The sequence below is a fragment of the Enhydra lutris genome, unplaced genomic scaffold, assembly GCF_002288905.1.
Source record: "Enhydra lutris kenyoni isolate GAN:26980312 unplaced genomic scaffold, ASM228890v2 scaffoldscaffold15, whole genome shotgun sequence".
Taxonomy (NCBI): domain Eukaryota; kingdom Metazoa; phylum Chordata; class Mammalia; order Carnivora; family Mustelidae; genus Enhydra; species Enhydra lutris.
This window is the reverse complement of record NW_019154099.1, coordinates 57,946,205-57,974,100: the sequence shown is the minus strand read 5'-3', so window position 1 is coordinate 57,974,100 and position 27,896 is coordinate 57,946,205. Positions and strand designations below refer to the sequence as shown.

Here is a 27,896-nt window from a genome sequence, read left to right as displayed (position 1 = left end):
GTTAGTGTTTATTCCAAGTACTTCATATTTTTGGTGGCCATCGTGGATAAAGTCTTTTTTATTATTTCATTTTTAATAGGCCGTTACTTGATCAAAAGGGGAATGTCCAATTTTCTTCTTCCCTCTGGAGTTAGGCCTTTCACTGCACTGCTTTAAAACGGGGGCACCGATTTTCTAGGCTTCCTGTCCTCTCTGGCTAGCCAGGTCTCCTCCTCCTCCTCCGGGGCCTGGCAGTCCGGGGCAGCACGCAGGGACCGAGAGTCCCCGCGAGGACTGGGCGGTCTCCCCGGGGATGTGCCCCGCGCTGCACCACAGACACGCAGCCCCGCGGCCACCTGCTAGTGGCGCGACGCGGGCCACTAACTTCTTCCCCTGCGGGACCTCAGCGTCCCACCCCTAAAACGAGAACGGAGGACCGGTCAATAACCGCCAAGCCTTTAGGGCAAGCCCAGGCCCGCGGAGCCCTGGACGGAGCGTCGGCTTCCCCTCATCGGCGCCGACGTCATCTCTGCGAGCCCCGCGTCCGCGGCCTGGAGCGCGCTTGTCTTCACGGCGCCCACGAGGAAGCCGAGCGCACCGAAGCCAGGCAGCCGCTCAGGGTCAATGTGACACAATCTGGGGCTGCCTGAGACAAATCCAGCTCCTAGAAAATAATGCAGTCAGCCATTTCCTGCTGAAGCACGAGTTCATTCCCACCGAAACGTGACGGGCTCATGCTCACGACGTCGGCATCTCACCGGAAAGCAGACGTGCTCTAAAGCTAAGGTGCTGGACTCCCGCTCCCGACCGCCAGGCTGGCGAGGGCTGGCGACAGGAGCCGAGTGCGCTCGGAAGCGCTCGCTTGGCCTTCGGCGACCATCGTCAGGGGGCGGAGCTCGCGTAGCGGCGCGTTCCGCGCGGGGCATTGTGGGAAGGGCGGCCGGTGCTGCCGCGGCTGCCATCTTTGCAACTCCTGGCGTTGCGGCCTTGTCGTTGGAGGCGGCCTTCGTGGCGGCCGTCGACCTAAGCGAGCGATATAAAGTGAGCCGGCTGACAGTTTTCCTTCCCCCGGTCTCGACAGCACGGCCAGCCGGCGTCCGGAGGCGGAAGCGAGGGCAGTGGGACGCGTGCGGGGCCCGAGGCCAGCGGTTAGTCACAGCGTCGCCCGGAAGGATGGGCCGGTCTCGGAGCCGGAGCTCGTCCCGCTCCAAACACACGAAGAGCAGCAAACACAACAAGAAGCGGAGCCGCTCGCGGTCGCGGTCCCGGGACAAGGAGCGCGTGCGGAAGCGCTCCAAATCCCGGGAGAGCAAACGAAACCGGCGGCGGGAGTCGCGGTCCCGCTCGCGCTCCACCAACACGGCCGTGTCCCGGCGCGAGCGGGACCGGGAGCGCGCCTCGTCCCCGCCCGACCGCATCGACATCTTTGGGCGCACGGTGAGCAAGCGCAGCAGCCTGGACGAAAAGCAGAAGCGGGAGGAGGAGGAGAAGAAAGCGGAGTTCGAGCGGCAGCGAAAAATGTGAGCGCCCGCGGGGGGAGGGGCGGGGAGGCCGGGGGGTGGGAGCTGGCGGCGCCGGCTGGGCCGGCGGGGTGGAGGGGGGGGCAGGAGCCCACCGGGGAGGGTGCACCCCGGCCGAGTGGAAGGCCGCGGGCGGCTCAGACCCACGAGTCGGCTGGGGCGGAACACAGTGGGGCTTGCGCAGGGAAGGCTTGGAGCGGGGAGCGCGATTTTGGCGCGAGAGGAGCCGAGTGCCGGAAGTAGGGGGTGGAGCTGAGAGTAAGGTGGGAGGGCGGCTCGGGCCAGTCAGGGCGAGGGGTGCACGAGCCTGAGACGCGCGTGCGGGGCGCTTGCGGGCGGGCGGGTGGAGAGCCGACCCGAGGGAACCCTCGGGAAGCAGGTCGCCGCTGCCCGAGCATTCTTGTACCGAAGCTTCAGTTTGGGACAGGGCTTCCTCGGGAATAAGACACTAGGTGGTCCCGCGGGACACCCCCAGATGCCTTTTCTGGTAGTGCATTCCTTTTGTTCAAGATGGTCGCGGTTGCGTTTCTTTTTTTTTTTTCGAACCTGCTCGGTTTCTGTTATTTTGTGAGCTGTAAAAACAAAATGCACACACTCGAAACATGAGGACGATGAGTTTTGACACTTGAATGCACCTGGTTAGCCACCATCCCAATCAAAACTCACTCCCATCTTTATTCTTATTTATGTTGCTTTATAATCCTTTGTGGCAAACGTAAGTGCAATCCTGCTGTTCGTCTTCCTTTTTAGTATACTTTTGTTTAAAAGGCACTTGAGTATTTGCTTTTACTTTCACATTGCTCACATGTAGAACTTAATTTAGGGAAAGTCAGCGTCACGGTAAGGTTCCCAGCTTGAAATGCTGTTTGGGTAAAAGCATTTTTGAAAGAGTCATCTCTCAGGTATTTTTAGATCCAAGAGTAGGTGCAAATAATTCCAAACTGATCTTTTGGTTTTAAAATGTGGGGTTTTGTTTTGGCTTAAGACCTTGGTCCTGTGATTCTCTGGGTATTCATTTCCCAAAGTTAGTTTGCAAACTCTCCCTCTTTAACCAACCGTCTTCCTCAGTTCTTGAATTCATGTGAAGAAAGTGCACATGAAGCAGGAGTTAACTGAATTTAGGATCTTCCTGGGACAGATACATGTGTACCGAATTGTCTAGGCATTTTAAATTTGGGAATTTTTTTTTTAAGATTTTATTTATTTGACAGACAGGGATCACAAGTAGGCAGAGAGGCAGGCAGAGAAAGAGAGGAAGAAGCAGGCTCCCTGCCGAGCAGAGAGATGGATGCGGGGCTCCATCCCAGGACCCTGGGATCATGACCTGAGCGGAAGGCAGAGGCTTTAACCCACTGAGCCACCCAGGCGCCTCTAGGGATTTTAAATTTTTATGTGTTTGGGTTTGTAGTATGTAAATTTTCCAGCAGAGTGTTTCTTTCTTTTAAGATTTTATTTATTTATTTGTCAGAAGGAGAGAGAGAAAGCACACAGGCAGGCAGAGAGGCAGGCGGAGATGGAGAGAGAGGCAGGCTCCCCTCAGAGCAAGGAGCCCAATTCGGGACTCAATCCCAGGACCCCGGGATCATGACCTGAGCCGAAGGTAGCGGCTTAACCCACTGAGCCACCCAGGTGTCCCCAGCAGAGTTTCTGAGAAGCAAAGTTAAGAGGCATAGAACTGGAACACTAACAGTATTACAGAGCAAGCAGTACCAGGAGAGTTATTTTGCTGCATACCTTTATTTTCTTTTTATGTAGAACTGTTGATATATGTATCTGTATATGAAAACCAAATACAAGTAATTGTTTCACAACCTTGATTATATAGAATCCAGGTTTTTTGGTCTGGAACAAGATCCTTTGCTGTAAAAATGCAGCTCTCAAATGTCAGCAGATGAACATTTGAAAGATTACTGAAGACATCTCTGAGCTAATTTTTCCATTTGAAAACAGATGTCCAAAGAGAAATGATTTGCCATTCACTAGAAAGCTAAGACTTGTGGGAAAAATGAAAGAAACCTGGTATGCAAAGAATAATTAGAAGTGTTTAGCAAGCTACACATGAATAGTAGAGACAAAATACAGGGATTACATGAGAAAATTGGGCAGCTGTATAGTTCCAAGTTGACAGAAGCAACGAACTGCCATTAGCATTTATGAAGGGGGGAGGGGGCAGAGTTAGCAGACATCTATACACTGAATTCCTCTGTGCCATGCAGTAGGCACTCCTTAATTTGGTGTAATGTCTTGGAAATCACAGAGGGGACAATGGAAAGACCTAGGTTTTGGAGCCATGAAAATGGGCATAAGTAGTTGTAGGTGTATAAGTCTCTGTAGATTAACTCATTATTCAGCTAATAATTTATTGAGCATTTAATAAGTGCCAGATACTATCCTAGGTGTTGTTAGTATAAAGATAATTGATCCCTGTCCAACAAGCTTTCAAGACTTAGAAGTAGCTACATTATAATACAGTGTGGTAAATTCAGTGATCATCATGTGATCATAAAAAGAAAGATGGTGGATAGAGAGGCACCTTCTAAGCAATGTGGGTGGTAGATAAAGAGAAAATAAGAGACTGTCAGGCGAGGCACAGGAAGGTTCCTGTGGACCAAAGCAGAGTCCCCTCCACTCGTGGCAGAGTAAAGGAAGGGAGAGAGGGGAATGGCCCTAAAGAGAGGTTAAACAGTTAATGTTGAGTGGAACAAGGTATGTAAGTACTGAAATCATGGAGTGACTGGGGAGGTACATAGTGGCTGGGAATTACAAGAAGTGTCTTGTGTGCCTTATTAAGGAGCTTGGATTTCATCCTAGAAACCTGAAAAGTTTTCAGGAGGTGAAGAGTGTGGGCTTTTTTTTCTCCCCCCAAAAAACTGCTTGAAATGCTGTAGGAGCGATAACTAGTTGCAGTAAAGCCACATAGGTGTAGTGAGGTGGTGGTTATTGGAATGGAAAAGAGGGACAGATTTAAGAAACATTTACTGCAAATAAAACTGGATTGGAACATAAGGGAAATAAAACATGAATGTTGGCTCTCATGTTTATATTGTGGCTGTTGCACCTCAGCTACCAAATGTTTAAGTAACTGTGTGGCAGACGGTTAAAATGTCAGAAACCTGGTGGATGGAAGACAAGGAAAAATCAAGGGGAGCTTCCATTTGTCACTTCCACTGTGGGCACTTACATTTGGATATGGTGAGGTTATCTCAGGTTGATATGGGAGACTGAGGCCTGCGAGAAATGTTGGGGAGGAGATAAAATGACCCAGGAAGAGCATGGAGGCAAAAGAGCAGCTGGTTCACAAGACTGAAAGAACTTTAGGGAATGTTTGTTGGAGGAAGACAAGTGCTTCCTGGAAGCAGAGAAGGGATGTCAGGAGAATGCATAGCGTCCGTGTGCTTGAAGCGATGCGGTGTAAGATGAGAGACTGCGAGACAGCAAAATTAGATTATTCTTTTGGGCTTAACCAATTAGAAAGTTTGTGGTAATACTGGAAACCAAATTGCTTTGTTCTTTATAGTCGTGAGGCCTTGAATAAATCATCTGTGAACTTGATTTCTTTTTCCTGAAATGGGGATACAGGTCTTGCTTATTATGAAGATCAGAAAAATAGTGCATTTGCAGTATCTAGACGTACTTGGCGTGCAGTGGATATCAGTAAATAATGTTGGGTCATATAATTTATGTACATGGAACCAAATTGAGCCTGGTAAATTTAGGAAGTTATCTTATGAGTTACATTAATACTGTGAAAGGTAGATCTTAAGCATTAAACCTTTTTTTTCCCCTCATTTTTGAATAGCTAATTCACATGTTTCAAAATTGAGTTCAAAAGTTCCACCTCTCTTCTGTGTACCAGCCATTTCTTATGTATTCTTTTGAGATGCTTTATGAATGTTGTATTAACTGTGCATGTTGAAAAACATGGGTAGCTGTAAATGACTTGAAGCAAATCAGTAAATGTTAATGGTATAATAATTTACTGTAGCCTGTGATAATCTATGTTTGATTATGCTTAATGTTCAACTGCATGACAGATTAAGAGCCTTCTAAATTAAAGGATCTAAACTGAACTGGGATCTATACGAGTGATTCTCAGAATACTTGAAGAGCTCATCTTGAGAGCAAAGAGCAGCTTTTATGTGCAAATTCAGTATGTGGAACTGTGCGTTTCCGGGAAGTTAGGGCTTTAAGACAAAGTATTAGGGCGTAAGATCTAGTTGATGTTGATAAAAATTTTTTATGAATTTTTTAAATAACCAATTTGGTAGTTACATCTTCCGGTATGCTTTTGCCTTTCACTTTTGTCCTGGAGAAACAGTGTAGGGTAGTGTGGTGCTTGAGATGACGAGCTTTAGAGTCCGCCTAGGTTGGGAGTCATCTCAGCACAATGCTGTGAGCTGGAGCCCAGCTAAGAAATTGTTCTATGCCTGAGGAACCATCAGAGATGTAATTGATGACATTGGTGTATAAAGCTGTTGGCACAGTATTTGGTACCATGTCAATACCGAATTACTGCCGTTTGCTGATGTTATGAAGCACTTCCTAGAAGTAAGCTCCTAGGGTTGAGTTTGTGTTGAAAAATATTTCTATGTATATTATATTTAAAATAATAATATGGCCAGTTGCTGTATACAAAGTCATACTCCGTACTATATTGCCTGGCCCTTGCTGTTTTAATAGTTGACATTTTAAATTGATTGTGGCTGGTGTGTTTAAATTTCTGAAAGCATGGAGAAAATGGGGGCCTAATGTTTTATATACTAGTTCCATTGAAAACGGAAGCTTCATCAGTGGCACAAATTCTTAGTCAGGGAATATATTCAGCAGAGGAGTCTGAGGAAAAGATTAGGGACCCTAACCATCAAGAAAGTGACAGTTCCTGTGGGGAAAGTTTGCAGGAGTGGATAGGCAGTGACATTAAGTGATACACTTTTATGAAGTGCTCATGACCAAGTGTTTTTTTCCAAGAAAGTTTCAGTATCTCTTATGAGAGTTAGTCTCCTAGCTACTTTATCATTGATTATGATAATAAATTTTTCATCAGTAAAGACAGGCTCATTTTTTATGGATATAAAATAGTTTGTATAAATTCTTTACAAAGGGGGAAACACTAAGAGTCAATCAGGGATCAGAAGGAAAAGTTAATTCCAAAATAACCTCATGTCCATTTTGATACAGAACATGAGGGAAATGACACAGATGTAGTGCCATCTTGACACTGGACAGGTAAGCTAGAGAAAAGCAGATCTGATAGTAGCTTCCCAGTATATTAAGGACTGCCATGGGAAAGAGGAGGTTTACTTCTGTCATACAGCTTAGCAGGCAGTACTAGGACTAAAGGGAAGGAGCAAAAGAGGAGCAGATTTCCATCTGTGTAAATCAGAATATTGACAATTAAAACTATTCAACAAAGGAATAAGCTATGCTACAAAGTAGAAAGTTTGCCCTCATTGAAAGTTTTCACATAGAAGCTGTTGACTAGCCACTTGGGATTTTTTGCTCTGAAAACTAAATTTGCTTCCATATGTAAAGCACTTCATATAGTCTGGGACATACAAACAGCTCAATACACATTATCTATTATTACAGATACTATTACTTAAATGTTTAGTAAAAGTTCCTGTAAAATCATCTGTGCCTGCTGACTCTTAGGGATCTTTGATTTCTATGGTAATGGGCTAGACATATTTTTATGTCAATTACAGTTTGTTTTCTTCCATGTCTGTATGTATGGGTGTATTTATGATTAAGTAAGCTCTGTACCCAGTGTGGGCCCCAAGATTAAGAGTCAGATGCTCTACTGACTGAGCCAGCTAGGCACCACTATCTCCTCTAGTTTTTTTATGTTATTTTGCTATAAAGTTGTATTAACTATATTCTCTTTTAATAAGAAAACATTATCAGTGACTAAAAAAAAAAAAAAAAAAAAAAGACAGGCTCATTTTTAATTCAGTTGTACATGTTTTTTTTTGTTTTTGTTTTTTTACTTAAGTGAGGGGAGAGGGGAATTGAAGCAATACTTTTCAGGGCAGAAACTGAAAAATTCCTGTAAAATTTTTTTTTCCTGATTACTGAAATAGTAATTTTAACTGTACTGAGAATAAGAGCAACAACAGAAAACCCCATTCTGGATAAACTTGCAGGGGGGCAGTTCTGCTGTGGCGCCCTGACCTTGCCTGTCTCCACGTGGAACCCAGCAGAAAGGCTTAATTATAGTCATGGTGGTATGTCCTGTGGTTCCTCTAGGAACAAAGGGAGATAAGCAGCCTTGTGAGAAACTCCACTAGGCCATTTCTCATCCTCCCAGTTTCATTCGAGGTTGGGACTTTCCACTTGCCCTCCCCTCAGGCTATAAAGCTACTGCGCTGTCCTTACAGTGACTCCCTAGCAGCAGAGCTCCCCACTGCCTGTGCCTCTTTTGCGGTCATCTGGCCCCTCGGGTTTGGTGTCCATGAGTGGGACCAGAGAGAGAGCTCACACCATGCTGATCTGGCTTTTGCAGTAAGTAATAAACTGAATTAATTTATTTAGGCTTTTTTTTCCTTACTGACCAGCTCTGGAAATGTGGCCCCATTAGCCATTGTGCTCCTGCTGTTACCTAGGGACTGATTGCAAAACCCTAAATATGTATCAAGTGTCTTCCATCTTTACCAGATTCCTAAGTTGTTGGGCAGTTTTTCTAATGATAAGCTAACCTAAAGCCTTCTCCTGTTCTTCGCTCTCCTCTTACCTTATATTGAAAGTTTTAGTTGACACTGTTTTACATTGTCCTTAAGAGTTGAATTCTACCATTTTCGACATTTTAAAATAAAATTTCTTCTTAGGCTTCTTTACATTTACTAATACCATAAGAACCAAAAAAGAAAAAAGAAAGTATGTTTGTGGGAGTGCTATATACATCTAAAACTTTGTATTATGTAAACTTAGAGATATATGCAAAAGTTAGAGAGACTATTATAACCCCAGTGTACCCATCATTCCTGTTCAGCAGTTATCAGGTTTACTTATTTCAGCTCATATTTCTCTCTTTGGATGAAGTAGAGAAGCAGAATCTTTTTATTTGAAATATAGTTTAATTTCTTCTGAAATCACTGCCTAATTTCCTTTAGATATTTCTGGCGATTCATTTTAGTGTTGGGAGTAGCTAGCTTTCTCTTTTATTGAGCTGCTATAGATAAAGGCTCCTTGAAACTACCTTAAACTGTAATTTTTTGGAAGTTCAAAAGGAAAAGGAGCATAACTACATATTAGGCTTTCGTATCTTTTTAGATATCTTTTTAGATAAAATCAGTAATTTAGTGTTGGGAGGAAATATTTAAGAAACAAGCAACAGAGTCTTCAGAATGGGTATTGCATATATCTAGAACTTAAAATTGTGTTCTTTCAAGTAGCTACTATCTCCTTGACAGAAAAACAGATTATAAATGCAGGAACTGAAATGAATCAGAATATTAGAGATACACTGGTATTAGTACGGTATCACTGAGAATAAGTTAACAGAAGAATGAAAGCACTTGAGTCAAATTGGCATCAACCCCCCAAAATAGAGTTTAGTTGAAGTGGATTTGGGTGTTTAAAGGTCACTTAGACGCTATAAAGTCTTTACTAAACACGTAAATTGAATGACTGGCTCTTACATATTTATGAGTCATCAAAAGATACAAAGGTTACAGTTGTATTTAATTTTGTGGGTTGTGAGAAAGTTGAAAGTATTACTAATAACAAATTGTCTTCTTGGGATTTAGATATACTTCCAGAGCCTCTGAATTTATTAATTTAACACAAATTATTGTCTCAACTAGTGCAGTTTAATAGAAAATACAATGTGAGCTACCTCTGTAATTTAAAAATTTCCAGTAGCCACATTAAAAAGAAACCAGTGAAATTAATTTTAATATAGTCTCAGTTTTTAAGATGTTGTTATTTTAATATGTAGCCAAATAAAAATAGCTATTAGATTTCTTATACATTTTCTTCATACTGATCTTCAGTTCAGACTAGGCACATGTGACCAAGAAGCTATCATATTGGGTATCAGTGGTATAAAATGTGCATGGTTTACACTATATAGTGCCTTGGTAAATGTCAGTATTTTCAGTGCAGAATTTCGTTTTGAGTAATTAAGTTGTTTTTATAATCTCTAAATGTGATTAAAATAATTAAAACAGTATCATGCTTCATTGAACTTTTTATTAGAACTGACAATATATTTTCATCCACTTTCCTATCTCGTGAAGAGCTTTTAATTGAAAATCAATTAACCAAAGAAAGAAAAGGTACAGTAAAAGGTGTTAGGTTCAGAACCTGAATTAAGTTGGTCTGTATTTTCAGTAAAAGTTACACTACATTGCCTTAGCAGTCTGAATCTTTTTCAGTCTGTATTTATTTTTATTTTCCTAGTGGGAGTGGGGGAGAGGGGTGAACTTTGTCTGAATTGCTTGCTACATAATACTTTCTTTTGATTTCTTTAGTTTAACCCTTAGACTGAGTGCATTGGCAAAATGAGCAAGTCTGTACACTAAAGAACAGCTTGTCTTTTCATTATGAAGTTAATACCAAAAAAGTAGATTTCTTGTTTCAGATTTACTGTAAGTTCCTAAATTAAAACTAATGAATTAAGCTCCTTTTATATACATACAAGTCATTTTGTACTTAGTGGTAGAAAACAGAAATACTTGATACTTATTTGAATTTCTGTATCCCTTAATTTTGGTATCTCCTATTTCCTTGAATGTTGCATGAAAATGAATTATGAAATTTTAAAGTTAGGCTATGTGTTTGACAGATTTATATCTTGTTTTGTTTTGTTAGTTTTACTTCTATTATCTAAGTCATTGTTTTTTCCTTTGTTTGCTAGTCGGCAGCAGGAAATAGAAGAAAAACTCATCGAGGAAGAAACAGCACGAAGAGTGGAAGAATTAGTGGCAAAAAGGGTAGAGGAAGAATTGGAGAAAAGGAAGGATGAAATTGAGCGAGAAGTTCTCCGAAGGGTGGAGGAAGCCAAGCGCATCATGGAAAAGCAGTTGCTCGAAGAACTCGAGCGACAGAGACAAGCTGAGCTTGCAGCCCAAAAAGCCAGAGAGGTAACGCTCGGTCGTTTGGAAAGTAGAGACAGTCCATGGCAAAACTTTCAGTGTTGGGTGTGCCTCCTGCTCAGTTCAGAAAGAGATGGAATACAGACTAATTCCTTTCTCATCTCAACTTAACATTGCTGCGAAAGTTAATTTTTTAGCCTTATTCAGAAGTGCTGACTGATATTTAAAAGTTATTTTCATAAAACGTATTCAAGGATACTTTTTGATTTAATGAAACTGGCTTACATATTTGAGAAGTGTTTGAAACTTTTGCCATGGCTGCAGGACTTACATTCTTTTTTGGGAGGGTGGAGGGAGACAGGGAGTGGGAAAGGGAAAAGGTTAAAATCCGCCTGTGGATATGTACTCTTCTTCTCTGTGTATCATTCTTACTGCCTAGACTGTGAGAGGCCGTTTGCCTTCAGTCAGATTACGGAGAGCAGGGTCTGACGTTGAGTGACAGCACCTGCTTGTGAAACATAGGTTTCCTTGCTCTCCTTTTGTCCTTTTATCCCTCACCCCTTACCCCAAATGCTGCTTCAACACAATGGACTAATTCTAGCACTCTGATCATAAGGCCCTCCATTTTCCTAATGTGTTTCAAAGAATCTTTTTAGGAAAAATGTCCAGATTATTCATCCACTTTTTTAGTATCTACTAACAACTCCTTTTTTTCTCTAGAGAGTTATGAAGGAACAGGTTGTCCTTGTCTGGAGTCAAGCTAAACACATGATTTGTTTTATCAGCAGCTGGAGCAGAAGTTGAAAATGTCTTTCTGTGAGACAGTAATTTGCTACTGAAGCTTTATGGCTTATTTGCACTGATTACTCCAGGTTCCTAAAACTTGTTGAAAGTCACTGAAACACTTAAAGGCAAATTACTTCATGGCCCTGAGTGTCCCTTGACGTAGTTTGCATAATGAATATGAATTCCATTGGTGTATGCCATAGAAAATCCTGTAGTTATATTTTCTTGAACTTAAATGTTTGACTCAAAATATGTGTCTCATATCATTGTTAATCTTGGCCTTATTGTGGACAAGTTGGCATCGTATTAAATCTCTCTCATTTTCCAGTAAACTTAGCTTTTCAAATGCATTTTCCCTTGTGCTGTCTTTAAGTAGATACATGTGTCTGTACTTGGTAGCTATCACAGACTGTGCAATTGAATGTATGAAATCTTATTTATATCAGTGCTTTTGATAATGATAATTTTGGAGTAATGGTGCTGTCTTGTAGCGAGTTATTAATCATAGGAAGATTTTTTTCTCTTCGTTTGCTTTTTGTTTCATATTAACAATATTTTTTTACACGGACACAACCCTCTGACAGTCTTTCCAAATATTAAAATCATTTGAATATGTATGCTGTGATCTGAACACTGCCCAAACCATCAAGCAGTCTTCATATAGTTTGCATTATAAAATCTCATTAAATTCTCCAATAAAAAATAAATTACAGAATTTTATTTCCGGACCATGCACCCCCTGGATTCCTGAATTTCAGTTCAGACTGTAGATGACAAGATAAGCTGCCTTTAGAAATTGTCAACATCTGAATGTTAAGTCCATTTTCCCCATGGAAGAGCCCTTAGTTCCATGAAGTATGGATTACCATTTGTATTTTTCACTAACAGTAAATGTATTTTTCTTATTAATTGTTTGCCTTAGGAATGATGAATTACATTTTTTGTTCCTTCTTACCATAAACATCTGCATTCCTCAGCTCAGCCTTCCTTGTATGTTGTTTCTTTATAAATGGTTGAGCTGCTGATGCAGGTATTGCCAAGCTAACAGTACAAATCATTTTAAAGAGGAAGCTGGCGCGTATGGCAGCCGAGGAGCACACTCTGCAGGACACTGGACAAGACAGTAAATATTCAACTTTTAATGCTGATTAAAGGAGTATAGGTAAAGAATACGTAGGTATACATAATTGGTGAGACAAATATTCACTTTATTTATATTTTATATATTATTTTTTTAATTTGGTAAATACTATCCAGTTTTGTAGTTGTCCTTGTTGATTTGTGTGATATTAAAGTATTAGTAATAATTGCCAGGAAACTGTCATTAGGGAGGGTTTAGCCGGTTGCTGTTTGGACTGGGAGGGTGATTTAAATTTCGTGCTGGCAACAAATTTTAGTGGCTGCACAGTTTATCATTTGTCAGACAGAAGGTGGCTATGTAGCTACCCTCTAAGTCAGATCAAAAAAGTTCAGAGGAAGATTAGTAAATATTTATCAGTAAAAATAAACATTTTGTTTTTCTAACATCTTAACATGTCCTCCCCTTTAGGAGGAAGAACGTGCAAAACGTGAGGAGCTAGAGCGAATACTGGAAGAGAATAATCGAAAAATTGCAGAAGCACAAGCCAAACTGGTATGTATGAAGCATACGTGAAAAGTATTTTATATTTGCTTTGTTTTTTCAGATTTTATGGGATGATTTTGTGCTCTATGACCGACATATTTCTTGGAGTTTTCAGGGCCCTTTTCAGGGATTTGAGGCAAGAGCAGGAATGGTTGACTAGATTTTAGTAAGTGTCTTCCAGAGGAATCTTACTGGGGCTATCAAGAAATCTTATATATATGGAGAAAATTCTAAAATTTGCAGTGGTTTAAGACCGGTTTTCTGGGAGATTTGGACTAACCCCACTCCAAAGTTTTTCTTTTATATTTACGCCTAAACAATAACAACAAAGGTTTTGGAAGTATTTAAACTAAAATGCAGCATTTCACTTCACATTAGTTACCCTGTTTACTAGGTAAAGTAGGTAGCATATGTTTGGTAGTAAGCATATCAGACTAATAAGCTCTTTTTTCCTATTCCAAGTTATAATCTAGCAAGGAATATGGAGACTGAAATAATTATAACCTGGGAATATAAAAGGTGATTCAGAGCAATTTAAACATTTTAATAAAGAAGCCAGTACGAGAATATTGTGGTAGTTTTTTAAAAAATAGAAAAAGAACTAATCTGTTTTTTCCTCTCAGTTCTGTTTTTTAGTGCTTTCTGAGTTTTTGGTTTGTTAATTTGTTTAGCATAGACTAGCATTTAAAGTGGAGTGAAAAAGTAGAACAAGAATTTTGATGTCATAGGTTTTTCCATTTAAGAGTATATATTTTGAAGCAGTCTCTGTATGATAAAGTAAGCTAGAATTAAAGGACTGTGGATATAAGGAAGCCAAAAAACAAAAGGAGAATAGGCTTTGGAAGGAAAAACTTTCTTTTTCCCTTGACGGTAGCATATAGGAATTCTATTTCACAGTAAGAATATAAGTCAGAGATGGAAGGAATTTACTTAGGGTGAATAGGGGATGAGTGCTATTGAGTGCCCAGGACTAAAGACATGGCCCAGGAGGTAGTCTTGGTTCTAGACATCTTCAGAAGTTTTGTCTAGTTAGAAATGTGTTGAGACTAATACAGTTGTAAGAAGACATTTGCTGCCAAGTCATACTGTTGACTTGGGGAGGGGGGGCAAGTTGTAAGCACCAGGTGAATGATTTAGAAAAAAGAAATTCTATTGACTGTTCATAAAGGCACAGAAAAAGATCTGAGTTGGGCTACGTAATTAATTGACACTAATCCCAAGGAGAGTAGGGGTGAAGGAGGAGGACCATAAGTAATGTGTCCTATAGTTGATACGGTAACTTTTTACATAAACTTAAAACTACAGGGCAGTTAATTCTAAAGCATGAGGTTTTAAAGGTAGCATACCCCAGAGACAGGCCAGTACTAGAAACGCCCAGAGCAACTTCATGGTGACACTACGGGTTCTTTGCTAATACTGCTGTCCCGGCTGTTGCAAAGGCTGGCGTGAAAATACCTTAAAACCTCTTAGGGTAGAAAAAGCCCTGTGAATGATGATGCACTGTGAATGGATGAGGAGTAATTCTAAGACATATCACTACATGATCATCCGTTAGTATGTGATAATACCTTTTTTAGTAATGCTGTATGAGAAGAAAATCTCAGTGTAGGTAGGAAGGAAGGAAGATGGAAAGTAGGAACCTTAATTTGAGTTTGGAAGGTTGAACTTTGAAAGGTAAATACAGAGCGGTTTTTAAGGCACGGATATTTCCAGAAAGGAGGAACAGTATAGTTGGTACTTAACATGGTGAATCAGAATTGCGAAGCAGGTGGAATAGAATTCCTCTTAGAACGTGATAAAAACTTCGTTAGCATGGTGAGTTCAGTTTTTGGGTCTCCTGGAATGCCAGTGACCTACAGAGCAGAGCTCCTCAGCTTGTTAGGTCCTGCCAAGATCCCTTCTGATCCTGGGCTAACTGTCTGGTGCCTAGGGGAGCTTGGTTGGGCTCTTTATATTCGTTTTGACAGCTTTCTTTGTTTACCAACATGGACCTTAAAATTAGAAATCTGACTTCTTTGTGTCATTACTGGGAAAAGATTAGCAAGCTTACTCTAGAGCAGTGCTTCTTCGCAAGTGCTAGTAATTGGCCAATTTTTGTTCTTGTCTTTTAATCCTAATTTGTCTCAGACCTCTACTTTGCAAAATATAATTAAGATGAGTTACTAGAAAAATGAGGTCAAGTGGCTATAAAAGCTTCTAAAACACTTCTGGTTTCTACATATCTTGTTATAGATCCATTACAGTTTGCAGACTGTTGCTGATTCATGAGCCATACTGAGACTAGCGGTGTTCTGGAACATTTGAGCTTGATAGAATAGGTTACATAGTGACATTGTTTTGACTGCGTGTTATCAATAGACTTTAGTGAAAAGATATCTTGGAGAAACGAAGTTTGAATTTGAGAATATTTGGTAAGGATTTGGACAGAACTCATTTATTTCCTATATATAATAAAGTTGAAGTTTAAGAAATTATTGTCCACGTTGGAGAAAATTAATTTTTACTTGGTTCTGTTGGCAGTGAGTCATAGGCTTGCAGGGAAAGTGGAGCATCCTTTGTGTTAGAAAAGACAAGGAAATGTTGCTGCATAAAGATGCCGGGCACATATGGAGATTTCTTTAATTTCTGTTCATTCCTTATCCTCTCGATTTCAAGCGAGTTCGTTTTTATCTTTTTACCTATTTATTAGGAAATATTACATGGACTATATTGAATGTCCCATTAGAAGAATAGATATTTAAGAAAGGAAGGAGAGTATGCTAGTGTTGTAGATAGTATGGGACTTGCCCTGGTTATGTCAGTAGTGGTCGTTTATCTTGTTGCACCAGCAGTTCTGTTTGCTTTCTGACATCATAAATATGCTAGAAATGGGGACCGCTTCATTGTATGATGAGAAGAAAGTGATGCGTTCTTACTTCTAGAGGGCAAGGGAGGAAGAGGCAGTAGCCAAGCTTAACTGTTCACATAATCTTATAATGAGAAGTTATTATGTCTAAAAAGCAATTTGGAAATAAAAATGGACAAGAACTTAAGTTCTCTTGAAGTATTTAATGTATTAATGGTGGAGACAGGGACAATCCCAAGAAAAGTTAAAAGTAATAGGAAAGTATTTGGTAGTGGGATGTGTGGTAATTGGCATAATTGCCCCAGGGTGGCCTGGGAACCTTCCTGGAAAAAACACCCACGAGCCCAACCTCAGTGGCCAGTGAGGAATTGAATTTACAGTGGGAGCAGGAGTGTGAGGAAGTTAAGCCTGGCAGAGGCCTTTTCGGGATTTAATGAAAGGCAAGAGTGTGTGGGCTCTCTGAGGATGGTGGGCGAGGCGCAGTGATAGCTATGGCGGTAAACCAGCTTTCTGTGTGGTGAGAAGTTGGTGGGGTAAGTACTGGTAGACGTAGTCTGAAAGCAGATTAGGGACAGGTTGGAAAAGAGAGTACCCTGCGGGAGATTTCCTAAACATCGTAACCATGGAAGAATAATGCAACAATTTCTTACAAGTCAGTAAAGAAGACTGACTCCCTAATAGAAAAAGTGAAAGATATACATGAGAATTTATACAAGTAGAATGAAGAGTGCTGTAATCAATTCTTGAAAATATATACCAGTATCCCAGCTTCTGTAGGAAAACTAAGACATGACTCCCCCCACCACACACACACCCTTTTCTTTTTCTGTAGTAATAAATACCAATAGAAAAGACTTTTTTTTTTTCCTCATTAGCACCAAGTGTTGGCAAGAATAAGGTATAAAGAGATCTTTTCTATGGTGATGGAGGGAGTGTGTAATGGCCCATAACCATTTTAGAAAATAGCACTGAATCAGTAAATATCAGTAACCTTAAATCTGTTTCTGAGAATTTAGCTTGTGAAAACTGCATCAGATACAAATAAGGTAATACAGAAAAAAATTCTCACCATGTTATTTAGAATAGTGAAAATTTTGCAGGTTTTTAGATGAAGTATAACCTGTGCTTACAGTGGTTTTTCTGTAGTCTAAAAGTATTTGGTAATACAGGGCAAATAGCTAAAAACAAAACTTATGTATACATTATCTTGCTAATTTGAAAAGTATACTTGCACAGTTTAGTAGATGGAAAAATACGCCAAAATGCTAAGTATAGTTATCTCTAATTGGGAGACTTATATGTAACTGTATACTTTTCTCCAGTTCCTATATTTTATACAACTAACATACATCACTTTCATGACCACATAAAAATAATTACGAAAGAAAGAAAATATAAACCACTCTTTGATGGACTTATAAGTAGGTCCTTGTGACAAATGTTCACATTGATTGCAGTAATGACTCTAATGAGGACTGCATTAGCTTAGCCACGTGGGCTCTCTTGTATGTGAAATTCTTCTTCTTTTTCTTTCTTTTTTTTTTTTTTTTTTTTTTTTAATTTTACTTATTTGAGAAAGAGCATGATGGGGAGGAGATAGAGAAGCAGGATCCTTGTGAGCAGGGAGCCCAGTGTAGGACTGAATCCCAGGACCCTGGGATCATGACCTGAGCCGAAGGCTGACGTTTAACCTACTGAGCCACCCAGGTGCCCCCCATATGTAAAATTTTTATGAGGTGCTGCTGACCAAGGGTAGTTTTTGTGCACATTCCAAATTGTTTGTCAGGATGCTTGATTTTATTGGTTCAGTAGGAGGCAAAAGAATATTACTCAACAGACACGTTTTATTCATAACATCAAACAAGAATTAATTCACGTGTGGTTTGGCTGGACCGGATTTGGCCTTTGGCAGATTGGTTTCTAGTTCTGGCTTAGTATTGGCGGTACACAACTGTCCTCGCATATTTGAAAGGCTCTTGTTAATACAATGGAGAATTTTAACTTTTTAAGGAAATGTTAAAAATGATACCTAAAAATTTTTTTTGCTTCTCTTTTCTGTACAGATTTTTTGTGATGTGTCTGGGAAAAGCCCAGGTATTCTGAAATGTGTAAGAATCTTTCTTATCCAGAGAGGGAAACAGACTAAGAAAAGTGATAGGAGTTGCTTGGAATTAAACGTCATTTCAGGAGGCTATATCAGTAGGAAAATGGCCTTCAGATTATTCACTGGTGAAGGAAGATGGTAGTAAAATGGAACCTGGTTAATTTGCATGTAAATACTTGAACTATAATAAGAGACTGACAATTTCTAATACAATTACAAAATTATTACATTATGATGTTATGGTAAAATTAATTTTAACTGGGAAACTTTTGATTTTTTTTTTAAGATTTATTTATTTGAGGGAGAGAGAGAGAGAGCATGAGTGCACAGGCTGGAGGGACAGAGGGAGAGAGAATCCCAAGCAGACTCCGTGCTGAGCACAGAGCCTAATGGGGGCTCGATTTGGTGACCCTGAGAGCATGACTTGATCTGAAACCAAGAGTTGGACACTTAACTGACTGAGCCATCCACATGCCCTCGAAGTTTTAAAATATATGCAAATCATAAGTCTATAGTGTATTTTTGCTCCTTAATAATGAAAGTAGTTTTCTCCTTACCCACTTGCCAAATAGGGGATTTACCATGTTCATCATTCCTTTGAGAAATGAAAAAAATAGGACCATGTGTGGAAGTTGATTATATGTGAAGTGTGTTCCACAAACTTAAGGTAGATCTCACTTTGCAATTTAGAAATTTCTCTGGAAAATACCCCCCCACCAACAAAAAAACCCCTATGTGTTATATGTCCTGATCCCTGAAATCTGTGAATGTTACCTAATGTGGCCCCCAAAAAGGGTCTTTGCAGTTATGATTAAGTTAAAGATCTTGAGTTAATCCCACATTATCCACCACGCTCTCAATGCCATTGTATGTATCGTTACGGGAAGAAGGCAGAAGGAGATTTTTATACCACACCGTGCATACAAAGGAGAAGGCTAAAGACAGAGCAGAGAGAGATGTAGAGATTCTGGCCGTGAGGATTGGAATGATGCGGTCAGAAGCCAAGGAATCCAGGCTGCAACCAGGAGCTGGAAGAGGCAAGCACTAGACTTTCCCCTCAGCCCCTGAGGGGGCATAGCCCTGTTGACACTTCAGTGTTTGGAATTTCTGGCCTCCAGAATAATTTTATGTTTTGAGCTACATAGTTTGTGGAAATCCGTTGCCTAAAAATCTGGAAGTGGTTTCGAAGTTGGACAGAGGTTGGCAGAGTTCTGAGGCATATGACAGAAAATGCCTGGACTGCTTTAAAAAAAGACTGTTGTTAGAAATGCAGACTCCCAAGGTGCCTCTGGTAAGGCTTAGACAACAAATGAAGATGTTACTGGAAGCTAGAAGGAAAAGGAGGTCCTCATTGTCTAGTGGTAGAAAACCCAGGTGAACTGTGCCCTACGGCTGTGTGGAAGGTGAAGCTTGTAAGGGTTGAACTTGGATATTGAACTGAAGGTATTTCTAAGTAAATATATATATACTTACATATATACTCTAAGTATACTCTGAAGTGTTGCATACAGCCTGCTTTCCTCTGGTAGTTTATAGTAAAATTCAAGGAGATAAATAGATAAATCGGTAAATATAAATAGATAAATAAACTGATAACTAAAAAGGAATGAGCACTTGATGTTTGGAGGAAATTTCAGCCTATCTAGATTACAAAAGCTGCTAAAGTTGGTTATTACTGTTAGAAAAACTGGAAAGAAGACCAAGATTATGACTGGACAACCATTTGCAAGGGCTGAAGAGATTATGCATGTGACTCATAGGTTCCCTCAGCCACTTGAGCAAATGCCAGGAGTAAATGAGATTATCCAGGAAAGATCCGTTGAGGAGCCTCTTGTCTAATGTCCTGCCAGATGTGGGAGACCCACAGTGTTTTCAAGGTTGCTGTATCAGCAGAAACCCTGCCAACATGGACTGCAAAGGACAGAGGAGGACACAATGATGAAAAGACTCTTAAGACTCCCAGTCGACTTCCATATAGGAAAAGTGACATGAGCACAGAACAGAGAGAGATGTGAAGATGCTGGTCTTGAAGATTGGAGCAATACATGTAAAGCCAGGAAGTCCTGGCAGCCATCAGAAGTTCAAAGAGGCAAGGAGCACATTCCCTCCGAGAACCTGCAGAAGGAAGGTGGCCCTGTCAACACCCTGATTTTGTTCCAGTAATAATGGGACTTATTTGTTCCAGTAATAGTTGGGACTTATTTGCCTCTGGAATAAATTTCTGTTCTCTTAAGGTATCCAGTTTGTGCAGCTTTGTTACTGCGGCTACAGGAAACTAATATAATCGGAAAGAAAATGGGCCTTCTTTACTACAGTGAGCATATAGAAGTTAAAAGCACAGTATTTAGGATAGTTAATATTGATGTATTTACACATTGTAAGAAACAGGCAAATATGGCATGGCATCAAATGTAAATGTCAATCAAATATTATAATTTGGGCACCTGGGTGGCTCAGTGGGTTAAGCCTCTGCCTTCCGCTCATGTCATGATCTCAGGGTCTTGGGATCGAGCCCCACGTCGGACTCTCTACTCAGCAGGGAGCCTGCTTCCCCCTTTCTCTCTGCCTGCCTCTCTGCCTACTTGTGATCTCTGACTGTCGAATAAATAAATGAAATCTTTTTTAAAAAAGATAAATAATTTGAGGGTGGTGGCTCAGTCGGTTAAGCTTCTGCCTCTAACTCAGATCATGATTCTGGGTTCATGGAACCGAACCCTGTGTCAGGCTTCCTGCTCAGTGGGGAGTCTGCTTCTCCCTCTACCACTGCTTCTCCCCCTGCTTGTGTGCCTGTGCTCTCTCTTTCTCTCCTCAAATAAATAAAATCTCTTAAAAAATATTTTAATTTGAAATGAAGTTATGGAAGGATGTGTAGTCAGTGAGAGGCATGTTTCCAGTTGATAAAAAGCTCATTTAAGGTTACCTTAATGTATTTTGGGCAGCAATTTTTTTAAAACTTCTGGACGTTAGTGTATTGGCATCGTATAGGGTGGCTTGAAGGACAGTGTCAACCAGAAACCCACTGAAAAACCCATCAGAAGATGGGGCTTGGATTGGTAAGGTGGCTGTGGGAACTAAAGAGAGAATGAACTTGGTGAGTGATACAGTGAGAGGAGGAGGAAGGAGGAAGTGGAGGAAAAAGGAAGGGGAGAAAATCTGGTATAGGAACCAGAGAAGATGTCATCTTGCTGATAGCCAAGTGTCAGCAAGCACTTTAGAAACTTCCACAAAAAGGGAAAGAACGACCAAGATAAACGGAAGAACTGACTTGAAAGAAAATTGGGGGTATAGAAGAATAAAAGAGCCACATCTGGATGAGATCATTTTTTGTGAAATCTTAGGACATAAGTGATAAAATCCTGAAGGTTTGAGATTGCTCTTTTGGCAGTTTTCTAGAGCAGTCTCTCCAGACCTCTGGAGGACAGGGATTCTTGTACCGAGGATCCCATGTCAATCTCAGTTGTCCTTTCCTTGTCCATTCCTTCTTGAAGCCGTTGTCTCCACTTCAGGTAATACTGAATCTCAGGAGATGTTATACTCGGTTGAAGTTCCAAAAATATATTTAAGATTGTAAATATATTTAATAACTGGGCAATTAAATTGAGAAGGAAAGGGGCTAGGAAGAGTGGCTGGTGGTAGGAATTCTCTTTAGATGGTAGCTAATATCTTATAATGACGGTATATACTGTAAGAGTTAACTGTCAGAATAACCCAAGTTGCCATGGGTAGGGATTGCTTTTTTTAATTCTTTTGTGTGTTACTTTTTTAACCTTGTATATTAATAACTTTTTAGAACATTTTACTGATCCGTAGTTTGCTAAGGGTCAGAATTAATTATATCAAATTTCTTTTTAATATTTTTTGATTGCTTACCTGAAGTGGGATATACATTACATTTGTTATAGAGGAGAGGGTGAATCAAAGAATTATAAATGGCAGAGTGGAATAGGATATGTGTCTGGGAAGGTTAAAATGTAGAAATCCACTACCATTTCTGTGTAGTGGCAGGACTTCCTAATTGTAATACTTTTCATTCTTTCCTATCGTTTTTGTAATCACTTCTGATAACAAATACTTCTCTCTTTGTATTTTTAAAACTTTATAAAATTTCATATGTATTTTGAATAGAGGGTAGATTTCCGCATCCTTATTTACTGAGAGAAACTGCTGCTAAGGATCACCTTGATGCACAGTATTCTAGAACGTGTGAGAAGGAGAAGGCTTAGGGAAAGAGTAATTTTTTTAAAGATTTAATTTATTTTTTTGAGAGAGACAGATGGTGAGAGAGAGAGCACAAGTGGGGGGAAAGGGAGAATCAGGCTCCTCTCTGAGTGGGGACCCTAATGCAGGGCTTAATGCCAGGACCCTGGAATCATGACCCCTGAGTCAAAGGCAAACAGACACTTAACCAGCTGAGACACCCAGGTGCCCCAGAAATGAGTAATTTTAATAAAGGCACTGGGCCCTCTGGGTAAAGGGGGAGTGGGGCAAAAGGTACTGGGAGAGTAAATAGGTCCTTCTACTAGAATGGTATATTTTGCTCTCATGTATTTCATCTCACCAGTCACCCTTCGGAATGAGGTGCAAGGTTGAAAGCCACCTTTGTGAGGGTTCTGGACTTAACGGCGTAGGAAGGCCTACCCTAATTTCGTGGCTCTAGTACGGTGGATGTTAGCTTTTTCTTGGGCCTCCGTCCAAGATGTCCATCATGGAATCCGTGTAGCAGAGCTTAGTATTGTTCGTCTGTATGAATACACATATACATTACCCCCCCCCCATTGGAATATGCTTTCTTATGCAACAACAGAAGGCTAGAGGAGGAGTAGTGGATATTTCGACAAGTGGGGTCATCAGGAAAGAAATGGCATGTCCAATTGCAGAGGGAGGCTAGGGTTTAGAAGAATACTTAGCAGAGAAGGTGTAGGTTCAGACCTCACAGATGGATTTTCGTCATTTGAGAAGCACTATATTAAAATAGGCTTTGGGTTTTGCTTAGCTAGTCTGTCTTTGCTGTGGTGTAACTGAATAGCATTTATGCTTCGTTTAAAGCTATAATGGCACAAACTACAAATCTTTATACATAAAGACAGGATATTCACCTCCTCTCTTCATTTTTAAAAATCATTTCATTATCAGGTACTTAGAATAGTCACTATATGCGTAACACTAAGGGAGAACCAGAGAAATTGTGGCACCCCTTACACACACACACACACGCACACACACTTTTATCTCCTATATTTGTAGACCTCAATGAAAGTGAAACTTGCTTTTTCTTTACCCAACCTAAAGTTAATTTCAGTGTAGAATTAGCATTTCCTGCCTATGAAGGAAATGACTTTGCTTTAAAAATCTTGCTTGTTTTTAATTTAGGTAATGGGATCACATCATTCAAATTTATTTTTCAGAAAAATAAGTGGTTATGTCTTTTTCCCCCATTCACCTACTTTTCATTACCATGCCTAAAGGGTATATTCAATTGTGTTTTTTGTCTTTTTTTAGAGTTTAAAATGCATATTTTAGCAGATATAAATACATGTATTTTTATTCTCCCCTTTTTGCAGAGAAATAGTATACTACATATAGACTGTTTGGGACTTTGTTTTTCTTAACAGTGTAACTTGGGGATTTTTCCATTTCAGTATGTAGTGATTCCTATTTTTTGTTGTGTTTGTTTTAACTACACAGTATTCTACTGTATAGATTTTTCCATAGTTTAAAAGTCCCATGTTGGGGAATATTTGGGTGTTTCCAGTCTTTTGCAAGCTACGTTGCCTTAAAAAAACGTTGTTCAATTTTGCATGTATGCAAGTGTTATTTATAGGATCTATTCCGGGAAATTCATTTGCTGGGTAAAAGCATTATGAAGATAGAGCTTTGGTAAGTAGTGCCGAAGTATTCTTCATGAGCGAGCATTGTGTATCTTTGGAATTTGTCAGTGTGATGGGGTGAAATACACTGTGTGATTTTAGATTTCTCTTAAGGGTTAGGTTGTGATGTTCAAATCCTTCTCAAGGTTCTAACCTGCTTTTCTAAGGGCTGAGTTAGAAGAGTAGGGAAGAGTGAGTCTCAGTGTTAATATTCATAAGAGTTTCTCAGGCACATGGACACACAGTTAAGATTCTTTACCTTGATTTAATTGCACTTGCCAAACTCTTACCCAAATGTTTGATGATTTGTTACAAGTGGATAAAGGAATTGGCGTATGAATTCCTAAAGATGATCAAAGGCAGTTAATTCTTTTCTCTTGTAATTATCAGTGGAAGTCTAAGCACCAGAGGGGTGGTTTGAAGTGGGTGTACAGGGAAGGCTTCAGTAGGTGGGAGGAACGGCATGAGCAGAGGAGAAGGGGAGGCAAGATAGAAACCGAGCATAATTTGAGAAAGAACAGTGTATATACAGTGAGAGCCAGATTATAGAAAGTCTTAAATAGTTGGCTCGTTTGGGAAGTTAGGCCATATTCTGCGCATGGTGGAAGTCGCTGGAAGCTTGAGGGCACGTAGGAACAAAATGATGTTCCAAAACAGTGAGACTGGTAGCATATTCTGTAGGGTGGATGAGGAGACTGGAACAAAGAAATCCCATGAAGTCTCTGAAGGAGGTGGGGCCCCGCGCTGGTGCGGTGGCCGTGCATATGGAGCTCCAGGTGAGACGTCGCAGCAGAAAAGAGAGCATGAAGGAAGTAAAAATCGACTGGTTGGCTGTTTGCTCGTGTCAGGGAGGAGGGAGGAGACAGAAGAAAGCTACAGAATATGGGTGGCGGTAGGGAAGGTCATAGAAAGGGCTAATTTATTCTATGGTTAGGTTTGGGGAATCTGAATCTTGGACATGTTGAACTTTGAAGGTTCCCAGAGGTCTCTGTGGTGTGTGTCCAGTAGCTACACCTCTTAGCCAGCTGTAGCTTAGGGACAAGATCTGAGAGATGGAAGATCTATTTCATCTGTCTGTTGGGTTTTCCATCTTGCCTGCTGACCACATTCCTAGTTTTTTAAAACTTGGATCTTTATCTTTGACCTTTACTTGATTACAGTGGATTTGCCTTACTGTCTGTCTACCTTTTTGTCTACATCCCCACCATCTTAAAGTAAAACAAACCTCTTTGTGTTACGTTGGTATATAAAAGTCAGGTTTTTGATTTTTTTTTTAAACATTTTATGTTGCATACCAGAGTCCGTCACCTTTCCTGTCGTCTGCCATAAAGCCTGTAATGCAGTCACATTGAATGTTACTTTTTCTGAACAAAAAGCCTATCAGTGGAGACAAACACGAGTGAACAGGTGGAGAGCCTTAATGTTTTAAATCACCAATGTTTCGTATTTACGTGGGAGGGGAGAAAATTTTTGAAAGACCTAAGTTCAAATGAACAGAAGAATGAATAAAGAGGTCATTAAACATTGCAGTTCTGACCATCTAGAAAATAATTTTAGTAGAATAGTGGAGATGGAAGCAATGACTTTAAAATCTGACTTTGGGAATAGGAAAGCATTCAGAGGATGCAGTGAATGTTTTTAAATTGAAGGTCAGATAGTGATTTTCCTGAGGTTTTAAACCCCACATTAGAGCAGTTTTTCTCAACCTTAGGCCTATTAACATTTAGGGTTAGATAATTCCTTGTTGGGGGGGAGGCTGACTTGTGGATTGTCACATATTTAATAGCATGCCTGTCCTCTGCCCACTAGATGCCAGGAGCCACCCCGCCACCCCCCTCACACACACCCCCACACTGTTTGTGATAGCCAGAATCACCAGCACATGTTGCCTAATGTTCCTTGAGATATGGAAGGGGTGAGAAATAAGGCTGTGGGTGTGGGGTTTGGTGGGGGCAACAGGAAGAGACTTGATGAGGAGGGAGGAGGAGAATTGCCTCAACTTTTTTTTCTTTTTTTTTTTTTTTTTTTGGTGAAGACGGGAAATGTGTATACAATACAGCACAGGAAGAGAGTTGGTTGTGGAAGACTGCAGAAATTAATTATGCCAGTGTCCACTTGAAAGGGAAAAAGCATTTTGTAGTCACCTAGGTGTAAAGGGTCTTGAAGTTTTTTCTCTCCAGAGAAAGGGGTCTTTAGTATTTCTTGGTTGTATATTGATAATGTAATGTAGCCCCAGTAGAGATTTTTCTCTTAAAACTTTTTTATGTCTTTCTAATGATAAGTCTGTAGTAATTGATAGATAACCTACCTGCTCTTTGGGTAAATCAATGCCTTTGTTCATAATTGAAAATCTATGCTGATCTTAAAACATGATTTTGAAATTGCCATTTTCAAAATAGGTAAGTGCTTTTTTTTTTTCCGATTTTTAAAACCATTTTTCATAACAAAATCGGAAAATGTAGGCAGAATTAATAAGAAGTTCTTTTCTAATTCCTCGTTGTTTTTTCCTTGATCACTTTTTGTGTGACCTTAGGAGGGTTTTATTCAATATACTGTTGTTTGTAAGTGGTCACATGGTCTCCCAGTATTACTATTAGAAGACAAATTCACAGAAGGTTCTAATGTTTACTTTTTACTTTCAGGCTGAAGAGCAGTTGAGAATTGTTGAAGAACAAAGAAAGATTCATGAGGAAAGGATGAAACTAGAACAAGAACGACAACGTCAACAAAAAGAAGAACAAAAAATTATCCTGGGCAAGGGGAAGTCCAGGCCCAAACTGTCCTTCTCACTAAAAACCCAGGATTAAATTGCAAACTGAACTTTTTACAAAGAAAAATGGAAAAACTTTGTATGGTAGCTTCATGTTGAAGTGGTTTTTTTGTTTTGTTTTTGTTTTTTTTGGTTTTTTGTTTTTGTTTTTTTGGTTTTTTGTTTTTTTTTGTTTTTTTTTTTTTTTTGGTTTTTTTTTTTTAATTTGGAAAATCTGGAAAAGTTAGCTTGTTCTAATAGGGGCTATGCTCTGCATTCCTTTTTATCCCCCCTTAACTTCCATTAAGTCAGATCCTTATCAGATCATTGTTATCTTCTAGAAGGTGATCTATTTTTCATCTGTTTGGATTCTGTATTAGTGGTCTGAAGAAGAGCAGATCACTTGGTAAACTGGATGATCTGATAAGGTTTTTACTGACCCATTGACTTCAGAGTTATACTCTGTCTATTACATCATAATGCTGGTTTTGCTGACTTTTTGTTTTTTTTATATATTTATAAAAAAAGAAAAAGTTGGAAATTGCATTGGACGCTCCCAGGGTGTTACTGGACCTCTGTGGTGTATTGTTAAACCAGTGTCCTTGTGATACTGTTGCTCTTGATGTTCCTGATACAGGTAAGGAAACAGTTGGTCAGTTCTGGTACAAAATATATATACAGTTCAGTATTGTCTCTGTTCAGTTTGTTTTTATTTCATTGACAAAATCAAACCAGCATTCCCCATTGTGTAAATAAATGATTTTGCTGAATAAAGTAAAGTCTTAAATTCATATGTTGAAGCAATTTTTTTTAAAGTTCTGTTAAGTCTTAAAGAGGGTGGTTTACTTTTTGATGGTCAACAGTTTAGAAATCCTAGAACTATGCTCAATTTCCTCATTTATACTTTTAACGTAGGATTTATATGTACATTAAATATACTCCTGGACTAGTATTTAATGGCTATTTTTACAAATACCTAATTTATGCTGCTATGGCAATTAAGACATCAGTATTACCTGTAAGAAAGACTAAGCACCCAGAAGATTTAAATTCTCAATCCTGTGCCTCTGTTTTAGGATATAAGTATTACTACCACAAATTATACTTAATAAAAGACTAGAAAAATGCTTCTAAAAATTTTTAGAATCTTAGATTATTTTCCAAGTGGGCCATCAGAAAGAACTTAGCTTTGTACTCTCACAAAAGGCTAAGGTAGTCAAATCCTCTTCTTTGTAGGGTGCCTGGACGTTTATTTTCAGGACAAACACATTTAAACTTCTTACAAGTTTTTGTTTTGTTTCTGCATGTGATACCTTATGGATGACTCTTATACACTAGACTCTGCCTCATTTATCTTTACATATGTTTGTTTTAAGTCTACTGGTAT

At 39.8% G+C, this 27,896-nt stretch overlaps 1 protein-coding gene across 1 annotated transcript; it reads left to right on the top strand.

Annotated features, from left to right (window-relative positions):
- The first annotated feature begins 759 nt into the window (after positions 1-759).
- Positions 760-27,300, top strand: LOC111147070 (arginine and glutamate rich 1). Its single transcript, XM_022502945.1, has 4 exons — positions 760-1,499; positions 10,357-10,582; positions 12,870-12,953; positions 26,403-27,300. The coding sequence occupies exons 1-4, from the start codon at positions 1,153-1,155 to the stop codon at positions 26,565-26,567; spliced, it is 822 nt and encodes a 273-aa protein (XP_022358653.1). The 5' UTR covers positions 760-1,152; the 3' UTR covers positions 26,568-27,300.
- The last annotated feature ends 596 nt before the right edge of the window (positions 27,301-27,896 follow it).